Source organism: Phyllopteryx taeniolatus, chromosome 3 (genome assembly GCF_024500385.1).
Source record: "Phyllopteryx taeniolatus isolate TA_2022b chromosome 3, UOR_Ptae_1.2, whole genome shotgun sequence".
Classification (NCBI taxonomy): Eukaryota; Metazoa; Chordata; class Actinopteri; order Syngnathiformes; family Syngnathidae; genus Phyllopteryx; species Phyllopteryx taeniolatus.
The window spans coordinates 29,686,846-29,708,978 of NC_084504.1; the positions used below are offsets into that span (position 1 = coordinate 29,686,846).

At 41.5% G+C, this 22,133-nt stretch overlaps 1 protein-coding gene across 5 annotated transcripts; it reads left to right on the top strand.

The window, feature by feature from the left end:
• Positions 1-374: 374 nt before the first annotated feature.
• On the top strand, positions 375-21,988 carry ap1b1 (adaptor related protein complex 1 subunit beta 1). Of its 5 annotated transcripts, none has more exons than XM_061768419.1 (24): positions 375-501; positions 2,906-2,966; positions 3,303-3,408; positions 3,494-3,629; positions 3,828-4,073; positions 4,156-4,346; positions 4,422-4,643; positions 4,779-4,899; positions 4,990-5,085; positions 5,524-5,639; positions 7,106-7,271; positions 7,589-7,687; positions 7,764-8,023; positions 8,667-8,868; positions 9,002-9,022; positions 9,212-9,298; positions 9,718-9,747; positions 9,822-9,959; positions 10,029-10,174; positions 10,260-10,389; positions 12,385-12,469; positions 12,768-12,854; positions 13,245-13,399; positions 18,239-19,358. In XM_061768419.1, exons 2-24 carry the CDS (start codon positions 2,930-2,932, stop codon positions 18,311-18,313), a joined length of 2,952 nt encoding a protein of 983 aa, XP_061624403.1. In that variant the 5' UTR covers positions 375-501; positions 2,906-2,929; the 3' UTR covers positions 18,314-19,358. The 5 variants fall into 5 exon arrangements, with proteins under 5 accessions (XP_061624403.1, XP_061624402.1, XP_061624401.1 ...); XM_061768418.1 differs by lacking the exons at positions 375-501; positions 18,239-19,358 and adding exons at positions 520-781; positions 21,797-21,988; XM_061768417.1 differs by lacking the exon at positions 375-501 and adding an exon at positions 522-781.
• The last annotated feature ends 145 nt before the right edge of the window (positions 21,989-22,133 follow it).

The window sequence follows — 22,133 nt, forward strand, 5'->3', positions numbered from 1 at the left end:
GTTAAAGAGCGCATTCAAATACTCCTTCAGCAGAAAATGATTGTAATACGCCACAAGACGAGTAACTAACTTGTAAAGAATATTTAGCATTATATTTAAAATACCAGTGCACCAATATAATGTAGCCCCATTAGCTATATATATATTTTTTTTTCTGTGATTCGGGCTACCACTACATTTATTTAATTTGTCTTTTTTTTAAAACTATATTATTATTATTATTATTATCAACTTTGAATGAAACATGTAGCTGTCAAGGCTCGGCCTTAGTTAAAAGGACCAAGTAGTTCAAACATATCTGGACAGTAATAAAACAGTTTTTTTTGTTTTTAAGCCACTTTACCACACTTTTTTTTATTTTATTTTTATTTTTTTTTAGATCCTTCCGTGTGTGTTTACAAACGTTCTTTTTGCGGAAAGACGGAAGTGTACCGAGTGGGAAGAGACGAAGGCAAACATCATCATCATCACTGCCACTCAGCTCCTTCTACGCCTGTCACGGTAAGATGTCTCGCCACATTCATGGTGTTTACAGCGTTATTTTCAAATCCAAAGCGTGCACTAATTCGCTGTGTCAGTTTTAAAATAGGCCGACAGATTAAGAGCTTAAGCATCCCGGGGAAAAAAAGCTTCCTTAAGAGCGTGCTTAGAAGGTCAGGTCTGGTCTGAGCTCGCTGAAGAAGTGGCTAGCTGACACTGACAGCAGCAGCTAACGTTAGCACGTAGCAACTCTTTCATTCGTATGACTGCAAACATGCAGGAATGGGCCAACCAACTATGCGTAAGTAGTTCGTATGAGAGCGTGACTAAGCGAATAACCCGGAGCACAGGTTTAAGAAACTTGTCGATTAAAAGTGTTTTTTTTTTTTACATGTTTTATTTTTTTTTTAAAGTCTGCTCTTTGCTAGCAACTAGCCTGCAATGCTAGCGTGTTAGCTCGATGCCTTTCAGTGCAATTGGTGGCATATTTAAGAGCGCGTCAATTCGCGTGAATGACACTTAGCGCTAGTTTGCAAATCACTAAAACGAGGAATAACCGTTTGGAGGGAGTTTAAGGTGTTATCTTGTATCTGTGGCTTTTTTGGAATAGCTAACTACCTCAGTGTGATATTGCATTTGGTCAACTTGAGGCCAGCAGCCTCTCCACACGAAACTGGCTCGACCTAAATAAATAACGTCGAGGTCTTTTTAAAAGAATTAAAAAAAAATTCCGAAGAATCTTATTGTTGCTGATGTAATTGGGAGATAGTTACTGGTAAAACGTCAACTTCCGAGCTGTTTGCGTCGCTCTACCCGCAAGTTTCTTTACTTCTAGTGCTTGCAACTACTGATAATGGCAAATACATTTTTACTTATAAATTGTGCTGCATTATTTTAAAGAACTGCTGTGACGTTCACTCTGTATTTCCTTTAAGCATTCTCATCAATGAATGGTTTTCCATAACACATAGTAGCAACGTGACAAGATTTACCCAAAATGACTTGTCAGTCAAAACGCTGAGTTTAGTTGGAATGGCCGCTTAACCAGACTACAACACACACCTCAAGAATGTTGAAGATCGGAGGATGTGTTCCTGAGAAATTTAGTTTGTTTTTTTTGAGTGAGAAAAGGGGGCAGTAGAATCGGCCGTGTACTTTAGTCATCACTTGTTTTTGCTAAATGTATTTGGTATGGAGGATTTTACAGACTTATGAAGTGCTTATTCCATTTTTTTTTTTTTTAGAAAATTCCACAAAGATGGCGGCCACTAGTCACGTTTCCAATTATAGTTTATCTGAACTACCATCCATCCATTTTCTGTACAGCTTATCTTCACAAGGGTTGCGGGCGTGCTGGAGCCGTCCCAGCTCAAATTATTCTCTCGCATTTTAGACAAAAGTTAAAACACCAATGACCTCTAGGGGGCATTCAAGGATTGGCCACTGACATAAGTTTTTTGTTCAAATCAATATTACAACATGACAGAAATAATGGGTGCTAACCTACTGTAATTAAATTACTTTATTGCAATTAAATTACTTTCATAAATACTGTTAATGACATGCTTAGTCTAACTTTCTAACTGTCCCAGCTATATGGACGGGTGTTGTCCAGAGTTTGAGTCCTTTTGACACTTTTCTTTCTTTTGTTTTGTTCCCCCCCCCCACGCTGCGTTGCTCGAACGCGGCATGCTCCTCGTGTACATTCTTCAGGTACTCGATCAAATTTGCATTTAGATGACGTTCCCCACGACGTACTTCAGTTGTGCACAGACTGCAAGTAATTTACGTGTTGTTTGTCTGAGACACCGCAAAATAGTCCCACACCGAGGACGTGTTTTTTCACCGACAAGATTGAAAAAGCTTTATTGGCTGTCAGATAGTTACAGTACTGCGCTACGAGACACGTGACAAAACTAAAAATGAACTAGCTTTTGGATTCATACGCGACGAAGACACAGAGTTAAACGTCTTTTGCAGAGCCAATTGATAACGTCGTTGATCGGATCGGCGACTTATGACATGAAAGCCTATCAGCATAAAATGCTAATTATCGGACGATACCGATGACACCGATCAGATCGCCGTAAGGTTTAAGACTACTACCAAGAATTGCATGTTTTCATTTCATCTTTAAAATAAAATTTGAAAGGCATCTCAAGCCAATAAGAATTTTCACCATGGTAGGTCTCGTTCATGACAGTTATCATCCGAATGGTTGTTGTCATTGTTGACCTTACTTAGAAATGTTTGTCTTCTTCAGCAAAATCCATTGTATTCTCATTTTGTTGCATCCGTTGTCTCCCAAAAGGCAGGAAGTCCTTTAATTTTCCTGTGCTTGCACTTCTAGTTTTTCCTGTTGCTTTTGTGGTGTTTCCTCACTGGAATATAGCCCTTCAACTTTTTCATTTGTTTGGTTTTTCAGGAGAACCGACAATTTGGATCCAAGATGACAGACTCAAAATACTTCACCACCACCAAAAAAGGTCAGGTTGTATGTGATTTATATTAGTTTTTTAGTTTGTAAATGATTAACTTCATGAAAAAAGCTTACATCTTTCATTTTTGGCTGAATCATTGTCTCTGCCAAAGATGATGTGGACTAAAAGTTCGTGTAACTTTTTTATATTTACTGTATTGGCACCCAGTGTTGATGCAGTTCGCCTCACCTCTGCAATCTACAACCGTGGTTTAATTAAAAAAAAAAAATTACACAGCCCTTGTTATTAGCTCATTATATTGTGCAAGTGTATCTAATGTGCTCAGCGATTATAATTGTGTTATTCTCGTTAATTCTATGATTCTTTTTTTTATTCATGCAGGTGAAATCTTTGAGCTCAAGGCTGAGCTGAACAGTGATAAAAAAGAGAAAAAGAAGGAGGCAGTGAAGAAAGTGATTGCATCTATGACTGTTGGCAAGGATGTCAGGTAAGCCAATGATGAACAATCAGGTTGATGATTACCTTGCATATTTACTCTGTGGTTACATACAAGTACGTTGGTGCCCCTCCAGTGCCCTCTTTCCAGATGTTGTGAACTGCATGCAGACGGACAACCTGGAACTGAAAAAGCTGGTCTACCTCTATCTGATGAACTATGCCAAGAGTCAACCAGACATGGCCATCATGGCTGTCAACACCTTTGTTAAGGTACATAACCACTTATTGTCTCTCATGATCTGTTTTTCCTAAGTGTAATGATAAATCCTACTGGGTCCTAAAATATATGGATGGTAAAATATGAGTGTTCCTTCTTGCAGTACAACTTAGATTAGAATAACAGGACAGATCAATTATTAGCACAACAAAACAAATTACATTTGATACCCTTTTTTCGATATTATTCAGGACTGTGAAGACCCAAATCCTCTAATCCGGGCCCTGGCTGTTCGCACCATGGGCTGCATCCGTGTGGACAAGATCACGGAGTACCTGTGCGAGCCTCTGCGGAAGTGTTTAAAGGACGAAGACCCCTATGTGAGGAAGACCGCAGCCGTGTGTGTTGCCAAACTCCATGATATCAATGCACAACTGGTGGAGGATCAAGGCTTCCTGGACACCCTCAAAGACCTCATTTCTGACTCGAACCCCATGGTACGACTCCATTAGGCCCAACGTGCTACTCAGAGATTGACCACATACTAACACTGACACTGCTTCTCTTCTTGATGTTTAGGTGGTTGCAAACGCTGTGGCAGCGCTGTCGGAGATTGCGGAGTCTCATCCCAACAGCAATCTTCTGGACTTGAACCCTCAGACCATCAACAAGCTACTGACAGCTCTTAATGAATGTACAGAGTGGGGACAGATCTTCATCCTCGACTGCCTGGCCAATTACACACCTCGAGATGACCGTGAGTCTCAAAGGTAAGAAGATGGTGCGACAACTACCATTTACTTTCCATGCCTTATTTTTCATCCATTATCCTGTTGTTTTACTAGCATCTGTGAGCGCGTCACCCCACGGCTCTCCCACGCAAACTCTGCCGTGGTGTTGTCGGCTGTAAAAGTTCTCATGAAGTTCATGGAGATGTTGCCGAAAGACCTGGACTACTATGGAACCCTACTGAAGAAGCTGGCCCCTCCACTGGTCACTCTCCTCTCTGCTGAGCCTGAGTTGCAATATGTAGCACTGAGAAACATCAACCTCATTGTGCAAAGACGGTGAATCTAGCAACAGTGTCTCTTTATAACATCGTTATTAAACTTGAGCTTAGTAAAAAAAAAATATATCTATACATATGTTTTGTTACATGCTGTCTGGGTAGATGGATAAAATAACACTTGTGAACATTTCAGACCGGAGATCCTAAAACATGAGATGAAGGTTTTCTTCGTGAAGTACAATGACCCGATTTATGTCAAACTGGAGAAACTGGACATCATGATCCGCTTGGCATCTCAAGCTAACATCGCCCAGGTATAAACAACTACCATTACTAAAGCATTCTTTAACACCCATTTATGGGAGATGTAGATGTTTCCTCATGCTTCATCTGTCTTGCCGCAGGTGCTGGCTGAGTTGAAGGAATATGCCACTGAGGTGGATGTGGACTTTGTCCGTAAAGCTGTCCGGGCCATCGGACGCTGTGCCATTAAAGTCGAGGTTAGAGAGTTAGGTGTTAGATCTTTTGGTTGTCAAACCTGATCATAGTTCTATTGGTCTGATAGATTTGACTGTTTTAAGTACAACAAACTGTGTGTTAATGTGTGTCATGCAATCTAAAGCTTTTTTATTTATTTATTTATTTTTAAATGTTGTTGTTGTTTTTTTAATAATACACACTCACAGGCCAATACTTTGTTTACATGTACAATATTTGCATAGGTCAGATATACACACACTGAGAGATGTCAGTGTCATTTTGAGTATATTAAGGATTCTCTCTTTACAACCTTTTACAACCTTGCTAAAATGAGTGTTACGCTCATACTGGATCACAGTACACATATTGTATGTATTATTGATGGGGCTGGGGAGTAGACATACGGTAAAGTGTATAATGGGAGTGTCATGATTAAGAATCTTATTTTCTATCGTTAGCAATCTGCAGAGCGCTGTGTCAGCACACTGCTTGACCTCATCCAGACAAAGGTCAACTATGTTGTGCAGGAGGCCATTGTGGTCATCAAGGACATCTTTCGCAAGTACCCCAACAAGTACGTACCCTGATGGACATTGAATGGTAAAGAGGAGCAACCCGCATTAATGTGCATTGTCCCTTTAAAAAAAAAAAATAATAAAAAAAATAATTAATTAAAAAAATATATTAAAGGGTACATAAACTCTCTTTTGTACACCGAAGCATCAGCGCAGATCAGTACTTCATTTAGATGCATGCTGTTAGGGGAAGTGATTAATGTGATCTAGTCACTCAGGCTAGATGGGGGTAAAAAAAAAACAACTGCATGGAATTGGATAACCTCAGATTGCAATCAGGCCTCTTCCAAATGTGGATCAAAATTTTATTGATATCAAGATATCTGACAATACAACTGTAGTGTAAATTGACAGATTGTCGGGCGCTGTTAGTTCTGCTCAAATAACACAAATAAACATGTTGAAAATGTAAATTTAAACTACAGCAAAAGCATAGATCATTTAATATGGTCAAAATATGGTTCATTAGTGGTGTGTAAGGACAATAATTGCTGACGGTGGCCAGTGGAGTAAGACTCACTCATCCAATCACAAATCACACTCCGACACCTTTACTGCCTCACAGACAGTCTGATTTTATATGACTCCATGTGGAATCCACGTAACACGTCAGTAGCAGAGTGAAGTCACACATTTACTGCAGTCAATTTTCCATACTATTGAGATGGTAGTCAAGCCCGTTATATCCAGCATTTACATTTATGTGTGACATTAGACATGCACTGACAAGAACAGAAGAGCAGCCGACAAAGCCACTCGGTACAGTGGTACCTCGACTTAAGAGTGACCCGGCTTACGGTTCTTTTGATATACAAGCTGTGGTTTGGCCTTTTTTTTTTTTTTGTCTTGTCTTGAGTTGTGAGCAAAAATCTGTTACGTGCAATAGATGATGGCAGCGAACGTTACAACAAGCAGCAGATATTAAATGATTCTTCAAACAAGAAGCCAAGTGCTTGCTTCAAGCTGTTTATTGCCACTCCCAGTTGAAGTTTACTATAAAACTAAAAAGAGAAATACACATTATCTATTTAATCAAACCAAATAACTTTGTCTTATGAAAGTCCGCTAGCTTAATGCTAATACAACCAGCATCGCTATCACGTTAGTTGTGAACCTTTAAAGAATTTATATTTGAACATGCCTGCTTATATTTTAACACAATAATTTAATATTATTACTGTATATATTTTTTAAGTTACAATATTATCGATTGCTATTTTTCTTACCAAAAAAAAAGAAACTTTTTTTTTTTTGGGGGGGTGGGCCTGGAATGCCTTAATGGAATTCCCATTCATTTGGTTCATAATCTTTGAATTAAATGTTATAATAATATATACATTAAATATTTTTCTTGTAATTTTCCATAAATCTGGTAATATGTTTGCATGATACATTCTGTGGTTGTCGCATCTCCTGTTCTGTGATGTATTTGTGACATTCTGATTGCATCCCACGATGTTTGCAGGTACGAGAGTGTGATTGCTACTTTGTGTGAAAATCTGGACTCGCTAGATGAGCCGGAGGCACGTGCAGCCATGATTTGGATTGTGGGGGAGTATGCTGAGCGCATCGACAATGCTGATGAACTATTGGAGAGCTTTTTGGAGGGTTTCCATGATGAAAGCACTCAGGTGGGTTTAGGAGAATGCAAGCTGATGAGCGTTTTAATGTTAATACACAACCTGGGCTCATTGCCACGGTTGGGAAGTTAGATTTGATTGCTTTAATTGAACACTGTACCATCTAGCTGGCTAGTATGTTGTGGCATTTATGAGAAATCGAAGCAGTGAGGTGCATTATTGTGGTGCAGTGTGAGTGAATAACGGCAATACTTTAAAGCTCAGACGGAAATATTCCCTCTGTTAGCAGTTAACCTTGCGCAAATGTATTTGAGGTACTTGTGAGAGAGGTTTCATACTGTACTGCTTCTGTTTATTTTGTGCTTCAGGTGCAGTTGCAACTTTTAACAGCCATTGTTAAGTTGTTCCTCAAGAAGCCGACGGAGACCCAAGAGCTGGTGCAGCAGGTCCTCAGTTTGGCAACTCAGGTAAGTGTAAAAAAACAATTTCATGCCAGCAATTCATGTTAATTGTTCCCACTTGAATGGCCATCTTTTTCCTCAGGACTCTGATAATCCAGACCTTAGGGATCGTGGCTACATCTACTGGCGTCTGCTCTCTACCGACCCAGTGGCTGCTAAGGAGGTTGTTCTGGCCGAGAAGCCTCTGATCTCCGAGGAGACTGACTTGATTGAACCCACACTGCTGGAGGAGCTCATATGCCACATTGGTACTCTGGCCTCCGTCTATCACAAGCCGCCCAGCGCCTTTGTGGAGGGCAGCCGTGGTGTTCTGCACAAGAGACTCCCCGGCAGTGCTGGATCGTGAGTCACTCTCTCTTCATATGAACACTGTAGGCAGTGCAGACACAGCATGAAATGCACATTGCACTCTTCTGGGAGCTTGAAATTCATTGAAAGATGGGTATAGTTCTTTTAGGTTTCTAATTCATGAAACCTTAATGTTTTCAAAGAAAAACAAAAAACTCCAGATTATTCTCTTGAGTCTGTTCCATAGTTTGCTTCAGAATTAACACAATGATACAAACATTATTCCAGGATAACAAAAAAGAATCATGTGAATAAAGAGGGAGAAAGAGGTTAAAAAACAACAACTCCACAACTCTCAAATTTTATGAAAGCTATTTAAAATGTCAAACCTTTTTAAATTGTCCGCACACACACATTTTAAGTGCAATGAAGTAACCTATTATTACTTACCGTGAACATCAACTGACTATTTTAATGTGTAAATAATGTACCGGGAATGGCCTCTTTTTATCAAGATACACCTAAATCACCTTTTATCCAAATATTAATTAATTCTATATTTAGGCTTCTGCAGTTCTTAAAAGTACAAATACTGTATTATATCACCTTTACCTGGCGAGCAAGTGTCTCCTTCTACACGTGTGATATTGGATTTTTTATTTTTTATTTTATTTATTTATTTATTTATTTTTGCTAGCGGGGAAAGTGTCGAGAGCCCAGAATCAGGTTCTACTGCTGTCGCTTCTGGGGTGCCCCCTGCCGTCATCCCATCCCAAGACCTTCTGGGGGATCTGCTCAATCTTGACCTGACACCTACAACCACAACTGGACCACCAGCTCCCTCCTCCGCTGTGCAGATGGGGGCTATGGACCTTCTTGGGGGAGGCCTGGATAGCCTGGTAAATGTGTTTGTTTTTGCCCTGCCTCCTGTGCTATCTTTCCTTTTTATTATACTTTCATCTTTAACCACTATTTTTTTCTTATTTCGACAACGGTATGTTTTTCCTCCCTTGTTCCATGCTGCACCTGCAGATGGGGGATGAGTCTGAGCCGGTAACGAGACGGAGGGGAGGGCACATTTTAAAACCATTCTAGCATTAGAATTATTTTGTCATCTATTTTTTTTCTCATGCATAATTTAATTTATCACCATTTACCTATTACCAAGACAAATAGTTGGACCCAGAACCCCATCTCTTGTCTTACCTATGGGCTCTGCAATCTATTTCATCTTTCAATCAGCCGCCCGTTCCCCTGCGGACGGACACTCATCAGTCACCGCAGCCCCCGCATCACTCCCCATCGCCCCCAGATTACAGCCCCACTGAGGTGGGTCCAGAGGACCTTACTGCCGAGTGACTAGAATCCACTCTTGTCCCCTGCGTTACCACTGTGACCTCTAGATTACTTTGCCTATTCATCTGATCTGTGCCTTCGTTCATATTTCCACAGTCTTGATCTTGCTATTTGAGGAAATGTTACCTGTGTGAAAGTGATACACCACTTCCTACATGCAATAGTTTACCATTGTCTTTGTTTGGTGTCACTGTTTTTCACACCGCTTTCCCAACCATTAGCAAGCAGTGTAGGCTCAGCTGTACTTGTTTGCCCAGTAAAATGTTTTATCTGCCCCTCCCTCCTTCCCATGCTTGCAGCTGCTCACTCATCATCCAACCTTCTCAGACCTGCACAATATAACAATATCAAGTTGCACAAGTCAATAACCTAACTTTATGCTTCACTTCCAGCTAGGTGGAGACCTTGGAGGAAGTCCTGCTGTAAGTAGTTGTAATTCACCTCCACCTTCGAGCAGCTTTGCTCTGATTAATTGATTTTGTTTTGTGACCTGCAGATGACAGCTGGCTTCGGTGCGCCGCCCGCTGCCGTACCGCCTTCTTTCACCGCCCCTGTAAGCGGTGGTCTGGATGACCTGTTTGACCTTGGCGGTGGAGTTGGTATGCCAATGGGAGCTTATGTACCTCCCAAAATGGTGAGTTTAAAGAAATTACTTGAAAACACAGCTGGCTCCTAATTGATAGAAATTACGTTCTTTTTCTAGCTTTGGCTTCCCGCTATGAAGGCTAAGGGTCTGGAGATTTCGGGCACATTTGGTCGTCGAGCTGGGGTTGTTCAAATGGAGATGACTGTCACAAATAAAGCAATGAGTGTCATGACGGATTTTGCCATACAGTTCAACAGAAACAGGTAACACCTGGTTAGTTAGATGTGGTCGGTAAACTTAGACATTTCTGTCATTTACACTCCCACCCCCCTCTCTGTCCGGCTTTAGTTTTGGTTTGGCTCCTGCCGGTCCTCTCCAGGTTCTTACTCCAGTTAGCCCAAACCAGAGTATAGAAGCAGTCCTTCCCCTCAGTACTGTGGGACCTGTCATGAAGATGGAGCCTCTCAATAACCTGCAGGTAACATGCTCAAAATGTTTAATTCCCCAATGTGGGTGGAAAACTTGCCTGATGATTTTTAAACATAGGCCTTCGTCTTTAATTTCAGCACATCACGTCTATTAGTAGTTGAGTTTTAAAATATCCAACGGTATCAGAATACTTTTTGTCTCTCCAATTTTATTTGTACAGTTTTTAAATTACATATGCTTCATGTATAGATGTAAAACATAAAAATATTTAGTGGTTAAAATATTTGATTATGTAATTTATTTTGCTTCACTCTTGACTATTATTAAAGTCTCTTACTTTTGTTAGCTGTGTAACAATGCTGCTTAAAACTTTTAGTAACGTTTGAATAAAAACATTAGACCCACACAATAGCGGCATGCAGTAGTTTGAATCGGGTAGAATAGCCGATGAAGCGTTGTGTAGCTGCGAAAGAAGATAAGAGCTTCTAGAGGGATGGAAGAGGTGGGGGCACCCATGAGTGGTCATGCAACATGTGGTTCCTTTGGTTCTATTAGCCCTTTTTCTGACTTTCTACTTCACTTTGAAGGGCACCACTCTCTAGTTTGACACCCTCACAGATATTTTTTATTTTTTCCCAAAAACGTTTGTCATTCTTTAGTCCTGATGGAAGGTAGTGCCCCAGAACTTTATTTGGAGTACTATTTGGTCGCAGTTTTTGTAGCCTTTTCATTGCCTGAAACCTTTTATGGCAAATGTGCACATTAAAGTGGAAAGCTTTAGTGACTTTTGATGGAAACAACTTGACTTCAGGCTATTCATAATTAATCGCAGTCACCTGCTGCTTTGAGCGGGGTGCCAAACCTCAAGTGATCAGTTTAGCTAAGATAGCAGATTGCTTCATTAACTGCAGCCTCATTAATCATTCATCTGCACTTGTGCTTTATCTCCCCGATGCTGTGTTAAGAATGTTCCTCTGGTGCTCATGTCGGTGGTCTTCAGTGGCAACAGCTGGAGCGAGACGAGTGGGTTGTGGATGTGAAGTACCGAACCCTCCACAATAACTGCGTTACTGGCAGCTTGCATTATACTTTTTAAAAGAATGAGAGCGCGACATACTAAGGTCCCAAATAGCAGGCGCTAAATTGCGTGTTCACTCGAACAGATTGTGCGCCCTGATGGTAGTCATATTGCACGTTATCTACGAAGATTTCAATCTTTTACTAATATTGCAAATATAGCGGGTGCTAAATTACGTGTTCACTCACTCTCGCACATTGCAAACATGTTAGCGTGAGCAATCAAGTTTGCACTCGTTTTTCCTTAGTCAGGACTCATTCTGGTGTCTTCTACAGGTAGTTGGCCAAACTCGCTGGGCTTCTCTCAGCAGACTGCTTGATGTTGCAGTCACTTGGAATATTCCAGTTACACTTTTTCACTTGATAAATGTACCTTCCTTAAAAGTTTATATTTTTAGCCTTTTTTTATTTCAAGTATATACCTACCTTAAATTTTCAGTTGCTTACCATATGCTGGTATGTAATCTTGTTTTTTTTTTATAGGAATTAATTGAAATGACCCTCAACAGCTACTAGCCAATACAACAGTTTTCATAAATAATATGAAACAAGTATTTGCTTTGATTGGCCCTCCCAGTAAGAGAGAAATTAATTTAATAGATTTTATATATTTTTGAGGCTTTTGTTAGTGGTAGAACTGCAATGTACTGCATCATACTGAAATCTGTTTCTGCTATTTTTCTTCTGTGAGCTAAATGAGGCAATCAGAATGGGAGGGACAATCAAAAATGTAACAGTATTTTATTGTAGTAAACATTTTTAATTGAAAGGCAGAAAATCTTAATGTGCAAGTGGACCTAATGTTGCCAGGGAAATGTTCCACTCTTGCAAATAAAATTTGTGCTAATGTGACATAAGATATGAGTGACGACGAAAGCTATTTTGTACAACCCTTGCCAAGTAATTAATTTTTCCATTGCTTTGTCCTGCTATCTCCCTTCCCCCTTGAACACTGCCCGTCTCCTAGGTGGCCGTTAAGAACAACATTGACGTCTTCTACTTCAGCTGCCAGTACCCCATCAGCATGCTCTTCGTAGAGGACGGGAAGATGGGTGAGTGGTTTTGCTGCAGCTCTTCACTCAATGCCTTCCAATCTCTCTACCGTCGCTAAGGACAACATCTGTTAGTAAGGGCCTTATTGTCAGATTGCCTTTTAGATGTAATGTGGAAGTTCGTATGCACTTTTTTGTTTCATATACAGTATTTAAAAAAATCTTGTTTGGGTTTGGCTGTGTTGCTGCTGTGTTCAAAACAGAATATCTGCCACGTCATGTTTGTTTACTCATATTGTCTATGTCTCATTAGCACAAAGACTTTGTACTCACGTTGCGCCTGTCTTTTCATGTGCAGAGCGACAGGTGTTCCTTGCCACGTGGAAAGACATTCCGAATGAAAATGAGTCCAAGTTCCAGCTCAACGACTGCCATCTTAACTCAGGTGACAAGGTCTTTACTGTAGAGTCGCGTCACATCATAGAGCCTGACAAATATAAAATTCATTTTGCATTCTTTTCAAGTAAATTGTATTTAATGACGATTCATAAGCTTCAGTCCCTATTTGTATTGTATAATGTGGTTTTACACAAGCGGTGGAGGAGCCGAGCTGGAGAAGAAATGCTAATGACAGCTTAATGGATATTTTCCCTCACGGGTAGTTTTTTTTTTCTCGTGAGAAAAAAAATTAGTGTTTTATGTGCTGGTGCATCACATCAGGAAGTCGGACTCTGGAAGACCTTTAATTAGGGTATTATTGACTAAGTCCTCACATCGTTGTATTGTGGCTCAAATGAGGCTTTTCTTACTTCAACTTACTCTTTGTTTTCTCAAGATGCGGCCTCGAGCAAACTGCAGGGCAGCAACATCTTCACCATAGCTAAGCGAACTGTGGAGGGTCAGGATATGCTGTACCAGTCCATGAAACTCACCAATGGAATTTGGGTGCTTGCCGAGCTCAGGGCCATGGCAGGAAACCCCAACTACACAGTGAGTTCACACAGGGTTTTGAAATGTTTTCATCTTAATACCCAAGACCCAAAATGTTTGCACCCTCCTTCAAGGCCAAACTTACATGGTCTTAACATCAACATATACATACAGTATAAATCAAGCAATAAGGTGCACAACTGACATTAATTAACATGAATCAAAAGGTTCTATGCCCATCAGTAAAAAAATATTTTCACAATAAATTATATATCCCCCCCCCCACCATTTGATGTTACCTAATGTTTATCTCAAATCATTCAAGATTTTGCCAACCCCAATTTGACTAGAAGATTAGGATAGCGCACTTTCAGATTTAATGAATGAATGTCATGTTCTCCAACCAATTTGAGTCATTTCAGCAATCTCCTCCTGAACTTAATTTGAACTGTAGTGTTTAGGGAAGTGTTTCTAGTGACAGGAATATTATTGTAATATGTACAATATTATTGTAGGTGTCTCTTCCACATTGTCTGAGTAGATAACAAACAGGAAACAATGAGTAGAAAAAGAAGTCCATCCATCCATTTTCTACCGCTTGTCCGAGGTCGAGTCGCGGGGGCAGTAGCTTTAGCAGGGACGCACAGACTTCCCTCTCAGCCACTTCATCCAGCTCTTCCGGGGGGATCCCGAGGTGTTCCCAGGCCAGCCGAAAGACGTAGTCTCTCCGGCGTGTCCCCGGTCGTCCCCACGGTCTCCTCCCGGTGGGACGTGCCCGGAACACCTCACCGGGGAGCCGTCCGAATCAAATGCCCCAGCCACCTCATCTGGCTCCTCTCGATGTGGAGGAGCATCGGCTCTACTCTGAGATCCTCCCGGATGACCGAGCTTCTCGCCCTATCTCTAAGGTAGACCCCGGACACCCTGCGGAGGAAACTCATTTCGGCCGCTTGTATCCCCACTGCTCGTGACCATCGGTGACGGTAGGAACATAGATCGACCGGTAAATTGAGAGCTTCGCCTTTTGGGTTAGCTCCTCCTTTACCACAACGGACCGATACAAAGTCCACATCACTGCAGACGCTGCACCGATCAGACCAAAAAAAGAAGTCATGATAGATAGATACTGATGTGCAATAATGAGAGAGTTGAAGGAGAGAGTGACTGGGAAGGCAGGCGATGATTGTACTATGACTCCAATATCGCTGTGTGCATGCGTGTGTCCCTTTGCATGCTTACATTGTGATGCTGAGTGTCTGAGCTTGTCTCAGCCTTGATAGATCATGTTTGGTTTCGACTTTCTGCATAATGGGTCCTGAATGACAACCTTGGTGTGACCTCCCCACTGCTGCTGCTCACATCATCTTTTTGTATTCTTCTGGCTAGACGACTCCATTTGACACCTTGTTGTTGTTTTCTCAATAATCAGAATTTTCAGCTGTTTTACACCTCGTTAGAAATGCGGTATGTGTATAGATGGGTACACCCAACCACATTATTAGGTACAAATGCATAATCGAATAAGATACAATGCAAAAGCTGCATCAAAAATTGCAAAGATATGTTATTGTGACAGTTTGCGATGGTGTCAGCTGTTTATTTATGAACACACAAATACAATATGAGAACATTTGCTATGCGGTACAGTAGGCCAAAACTCAAACTCAAGACGCTCACACGCAGACCAACCGGCCAAATTCCTGATGTCACTCACCAGGCCACACCCCTTAAAGGCACACATACAGGACTACAGTTATTGCGACTCGGCTTGTCCCAACGTAATTACACTTTACATTAATTTTTGTTTATTTTTCAGAGTAGACGTGCAACAATTAATTGGTTAATCTACAACTAATCGATGATCATCAATTAATCATTTTGAGACCTTGTTTAACTTAAAATTGTCCAAATCTTCTGAATTTCACCCTCTCAAAATTAAATACCCTCCGATTTCTATAGTCCTCCATGAAAGTAGACATTTGCAAAAGCTGCTTTTATTTTGGTAAACAATCGTCTACATTTTTGCCTATATTCTTACATGTTATGGCCCAAACCAGTGACTGAATCATAATGTGTTCGTGCATTTTCTACATTGTCAATTTAATTTGTTTTTTATTAAAGGATGGAAATAAAAAATAATAATTTCATCCTATTCATCGATGTAGTGGATTTTGATACTACTTCAAAATTGAAAGCACAATAATAAAATGGTTGCTAAATAATGACATTTTTTTTTCAAAGATGGAATGTTTGATACAATTCTTCTCTTAGATGTGATTGTGCATAATGTTTGGCCAGGCCAGTGAGTGTTTTTTCTTACTTTCTTGTGAGGCACAGGGTGAAGTAAAAGCAGTTTAAATAATTGATGTTCGCTGCGAATAGTTAGCATTTGATGAGTGTACTTAAGTTTAGACTCAGCAGTTGTGTGTGTCTGTGTGTGTGTGTGTGGGAGGGGATGTGTGTGTTTTGGATGCTACATTGAGGTTATTGCTCATTAGATGAAAAGAAAAGTTTGTGGTTTATGTTCACACTTTGTTCTGATGCTCGCCTCTGAGCTGCTTGCACTTTGTTCCTTGGCATGACACGCTAAAGCCACGTCGGCGGAGGCTATTTTTAGATGGAAAAAGCAAACGATTGAGGCCCTGCTACTGCATATTTTTTTTGGCCTCTGTTGGATTCTGGAAGAAAATATGTTAACCCTAATTGTTACAGCGGCTGAACAGAGAAGAGAAATAGCTTCACTTTAGCAGCCTTCTCCCCAAAGAAGCAACTTAATTGGCTTCGGGTCGCCCATGACACTTTACTACTTGTACTTGCATATTATAGTTTTGTCCCAGGTCTGCACTCCACTTCTCTACCAGGTTTGGCAATGAATGAATAAATTTGACTTTCGACACTCACTCTGCAAGCAAAACATCAGAAGTAAACTGGGAGTAATCACTTCAGTAGAGTTGGAGAAATGGGGTGCGGCTTATCGTTTGGACACATTTTTATCTGCCATCTCGTGTCCCCATAGCAACTGTGTGACCAATGATGTAGGCACGCTTCTCTCGCCCTTCTCCCCTCTTCAGATAATTGTATGGGTTTTGGTTACTAACTACATCACTATACTGGGTTGCATGTTTTATATACAAAGGTAGATCTATTGTCAATTATCTCTGAAGTAACTTGAAACCGATGAGATTGTAATTTGCTTAAATGTATAATGACAAACTACAATACTTCTGGGACAATGCTCTGATGATGATTGTGGGGTTTTCTTTCTTTAAAAAAAGGATGCCAACAATTTAGCTCAGGCTCAGTTATGACACAATTCCTCTCATTATTATACTCACTACAAGACTTGTGTCAAAGAGATGCTCGCATCAAATTTAATAGTCTTTTAACAAATGATAATCAATTACCGGTAATTGATCATTAAGAAAATGTTGTCAAATGCCCAGCCCTGTAGTCCACGCGTGGTTATCTTTATATGCTATCCTAAGTAATTAATAATATACATATCAACTAAACATTTACTGGGTGTCAAGCACTTTTTAGCCAATCATAGAAGGGAAGGAGAATAGGCTAATGCCGTAGTCAAGCCTACACTATACAGTACAATTTTTATTTGTTAGTCCTGTCCGGCTGTTAGGTCAAGCAGAAATGAAGATCTGTATCCCTTTTATGCTGGAACAGTTTTACTGTGCCACAGTGGACTTTTTAAGATGCCACTGTGGGTTCTTTGTATTCTGATGGCTATTTATTGAGAATTACAGTCGTTCAGTTGAACAGAAGGGGAGTGACAGAAAAAAACCGAGGAGAAGAGTGAAAAGGTAACTAAATAATATAGGAAAAGAAGTTGACAAAAGACAAACCACTAGCTGTGAACAAGATGAGGAAAGTAAAGCATTTTATAACTAGTACAATGACGCATTGGATTCGAGTGTTGTATGGGTCAGTAGTACTACACTGAGGGAAGGGTAAAACAAATATAGGACAGGACTGGACAGTTCAGGAGGGGAAGCATGAAGGACAGGGGTCGTGGACCCGGCTGTACAACTGGTGTGGTGGGAGTGGCTATGTAAATTCTAAACATCTATAGGACCAGGGTGTAAGTGAGGGGATACCCAAGAAATTTGCATAGTTATGTTATTATATGTTGTTGTCGCAATGAGTGAGTGGCCCCACACCCAGTGAATAAATAAGTCCCAGGGGAGTGTGTCTGCAGACACATGCAATTGAATTGACACCGTTTCGCATGCACAATAACTGTCAGAAGTGTCCTGTAATTGCTGTGCCAGCACCGCAGGGGCTGAGGACCCCACCCCACCCCACCCACTCGAGAGGCGGGGTCGGGCCCTGGAGTCCACCTGAGAGCGGCTCGGTGGACCAGACACCTCCCACACCGAGGGGTCCAGGGTGGTCCACTGGCCCACCGAGGCGCCCCGAAACCGGCCACCCGTAGGAGGCCACAGGACCCAACGCCACCCCCCTCAGCCAACTCCCACCACCCCCACGAACATAACACACCCAAAGTGGTCAAGGTGGAGGGAATTTTGAAGGGTTCCAAATACCAGTCAGCGTCACTTCCCCTCTTGAAAATATTTAATTGTACTTGTACAGGTTATAGGTCATGTTATTGGTGGAATAGGATTTGAAATTCATATTGGTCTCATCATTGTATACCCCTAAAACCTGGATTTTGAAGAGGGGTGTGCAGACCTTTTATATGCACTGTAGGCGCCATCTCGCCTCTGATCCTTCCTCTGAAGGTGGAAAATCCCAATCAAACCCCCTCCACAAGTGAGGAAAGAAATCAACTAGCCTCTACTATGAATGCACAGCAACATTAAAGCAGTTCATGTGAAGTTTCTACCCATTGCTGTGTGGTTGAAGCCTGCTTGTGATCTTTCTCAGGTCTCTCTGAGATGCAGAGCCCCCGAGGTTTCCCAGTGTGTGTTCCAGAGCTACGAGGCGGTGCTGAAGAACTGAGAAAGGAAGGGAAAAAAAAAAAAAAAAAACACCCCAATAAACATTGACCGGCCGGACGCCGCTGTCTGCTTCTCCTGCCCATGGACCACGTCACACTGTCATGCGGTGCAGGACACACTGGTTGCTGCAAAGTGTCTGTCAACCAGCACTTTATTATTTCCTTTCATCATTTATTGCTCCATTTAGAATTCTTTTCGACCTAATTTAGTTTGTATGAGTCATTAGCTCTCTCAAAATGACCCAAATGATCCAAATGTGCAAGTCCAGCTCTCAGCCCTACCTGAACCACCTGTCATCATCTTTAGAGGAGAGACCCAATAGTATGCTCCCTTGGTTCGTCTCCGCATTCACATCACACTCTTGATTTATTTAGTTTGCCATGTACTGAAATGTCCCCCCCACCCCAGCCACCCTCCAAATACGTTTGAACGTGTGTGTGTGAGCTGCAGGCAGGCTGTCTTGGCTTCATTATTGTGTTTGCTCGTTTCTGTCATTTTGACATCGATAACTGGACTTAAAGACTGAAACAGCCCTCTGCGCCCTATCGTAGTCGTTACATTCTTTCATTTTCTGTTGGTAGATGTGTCTCTCTGTGTGTCTGTGCGTGTTTGCATCAGGGCAACGCAATGTGGCCATCTGACAGGAAGGCTGAAGAGGACTGTGTAAATGATGAAGCAGCAGTTCGTAACACTGAAGTAATCAGTGTGCATGTTGTTATGACTGGCTAGGACGGCGATGTGTCTCGCCATCGTACTATGAAGATTAATTGGATTCCTTTTTTTTTTTTTTAATATAAATATATCAGTCACTGCACCGATGCCCTTTTCATCAGCTCTGCTGGGTGTAAGCATCTGTCACCTTTTTATATCATTGATTCACAGGTGGCTGTGTGTTGCCAGTGTTTGTGAGGATGTCTGGTGTTGGGAAAAAATATGTATAATTGAATCAGGTTGTTTTTTTTTTGTTGTTTTTTTTGTTTTTTTGAGATTGTTTGTCCTTTGTGTGTACAGCATCTAAAAGAGAAATATTAAACTTCTTGATCAATTCTGCTGTTCTGCTTTTTTCTTCCAGTACATTTCAAGCCAAAACGAACCCTGCTGACGTCATACTTTTTGTCATTCCTAAAGTCCCCAAACCAAAGCATTGATTAATATTACTTAGTTTTGCCATCCTGGTAGTTCATTGGCTTGAGTTTAGGGGTGAGGTGGGCTGAGCATCTTGCTCCACTGGTGAGTGGTCAACTGCATGATCTTAGCCCATCAGCAACCACTGCGACCCAATCTTCAGTGCAGGTCAATCTAAGAATCTGTGCTGCAAAAGAGTTTGCAGTCACAACTGATCTGTGACTACTAGGTTTTGGGGTGGCAAGGGATGTATGTAGTACAAATCAGTGAAAAGCTCAAATGCTTGCCTTTGTTTCTTCATCTTTCGATGTTGTAGAGGGTTGTCAACCAACAGCCCCACAACATCCTGAACCTTTGGGAAACAGCTTTGTTTGGCTGCCTCAACAATGGAACGACGAAGCATGTACCAGTCTGATTCAATGTCCCCTGGATCCTCCAGGTCGTGGTCAAAGATCTGCCGGAGGTTGAAACTCCTTCTGACAGAGGACTCTGCCAGATGTTCCCAGCAGACCCTCACAATACGTTTGGGTTTGCCAGGCATGACCGACAGCTTCCTCCACCATTGGAGCCAACACATAACTTTCAGGCCTGGCTCGAGTAGGGACCCCGGTGACCCCAGTCTGGACGAGCGAACACTTTGTCCATTTTTGTCGTCATTGTGGGAGCCTCACCTTGGGTCTGTTTGCTAGTATTGTGCTCAAGACCACACTATCCGAGACCACGACTTGCCAGAGAGCAGAACTGTTTGTTTGTTGGTTTTGGAAAAATACTGCATTGTTGTAGACCACATGAATCCCACTGAACGTCTGGATTTTTTTTTCCTGAGTTCCAATGCGCAGGTAAATGAAAGCACAGAGCATTAAAATAAAATTTCAATTCCATTGTTGTCAATTTTGTGAATTAAGCTTTTTATCAATCCTTTTGTCTAAAATATAGTCATGGAATAGGCAATATGCAGTAGATCCCTGTTGACCTTTTCAAGCCAGACATGGCAAGCTGCTTCCTCAGCCTTGCATACAAAGTCAACCGCCTTTTTCTCTTTTTTTAAACTTGCACTAACGTCAAGAGCTTCATCCACTGCTGCTGAGTGCGCCCTCAAGTTAAAAGCGGCTCCTCTCAAAGGCCGTTTAAAGTCGGCGCCCTTTTCTGATGGCTCAGTGAGGATTTGGGCCGCATTGCTTCAAGAGGGACACAATGCTCCCTTGGGCAGTGAAGGTCACGTGCTGATGTAGTGACTTTCTCATCCCTGCAGTCACTATTGTCTCTCTTGTGCGGATGATCAATAAGATTGATCGGGTGTTGTAAATGCCTGCCAACAGGGGGCGTCACTGAACTGGACACAAGACTCCTGCAGTGCAGTGATTGGCTTTGTACCCTCTGTCTGCTGCTTGCACTTGTATTCAGGATTTAGATTTTTGTGTCACCTCCTTGTTTTCTTAATATGATTCATGTATTTTTTTAAAAATCCTCATTCATTTTGATAGCAACCTCAAACCTGCTGAAAGTGATCTCTTTTTTGAAAATGTCATCAGCAGCTCATTGCCGTGCACTGTGTTAATGAAGAGCTTTTTTTTTTGTCAAAAGTCTTACCAGCACTTTTTGGCCTGGCCGCTTCTGTTAATGAATGACCAAGATGTAGCATGCACAGCCCTGTCCCTGCCTGCACAAAAGCTGTTCCAATTTTCTTCTATAGCTAATGTTTTATGAGGAGTGACGCAGAAAAAGAGCCAGCTGTTAAACACACTGGACACAACATCGGAAAGGCCTGGAAAATCTAATGAGATCCAATACGAGAGCTGTAGGAAGTCGAAGGCTTGCAGACAGCAGCAAATGTATCCCATCTTCTGCATTGTCTCGTGTAAGCGAATGAATGAATGAATGAATGTAGTCATGCTACCGAGAGGGAAAACCTCTATCCATCCCTTTTCTGTAGCACCTTTGCATGCATGTTTTCGGAATGTCAGAGTACCCACAGACATATGTCTCTTGGATATTGAGAAATAGCTCCAAATGTACAAAAACGCAGTATACAATGAAATATAATAATGATCTAACTGTTAATGAAAAGAGGTCCAAAGCAAAGGTTTATAAACCAATCTCAAGTTTAAAAAAAAATAGGTGTTAAAACTAATTAAAAAGTAGCAAAATATGAGTTTATCATTTCAACAATAAACTGCACTGCTAAATTTTGCCTCTGGACTGGAACCAGTAGGATAGAAAATGGATGGATGGATACTTTTTCTCACATCATTGTTTGGTGGTGTTCCTTGAGACATGCCTCGTCCCAATACGGTTGGGAAACACTGCATAAGTGGCTCAAAGGAATGAAGTTTTTTTTTTTTTTTTTTCTCTTTACAAGCTCCACGGGAGGCCAGCACATCAAAAAAAAAAAAAGCGGCGTTGTTAAGTGTGGCCATGGTAAGGGATGTGATGGATGAGGCTCATCGTCTCTGCCCTGGCCGTGGACCCTCTCGCCGCTCGTGTCCCTGGGCGAGATGATGTGCAGCACTCCTGCACCTCCGTGAGCTGCTTCCACACGGAATCACGTGATAGAGAGAGAGAGAGAGAGAGAGAGAGAGAGAGAGAGGCTGGTGCATCCACGGTGCTCGTCAATTGGATGCCATAACAGAAACCCCGCGCCTGACACGCCTGCGTGGATTATCTTTTTCTCCTCGAAATGTGAGCCGTAGCTGAAT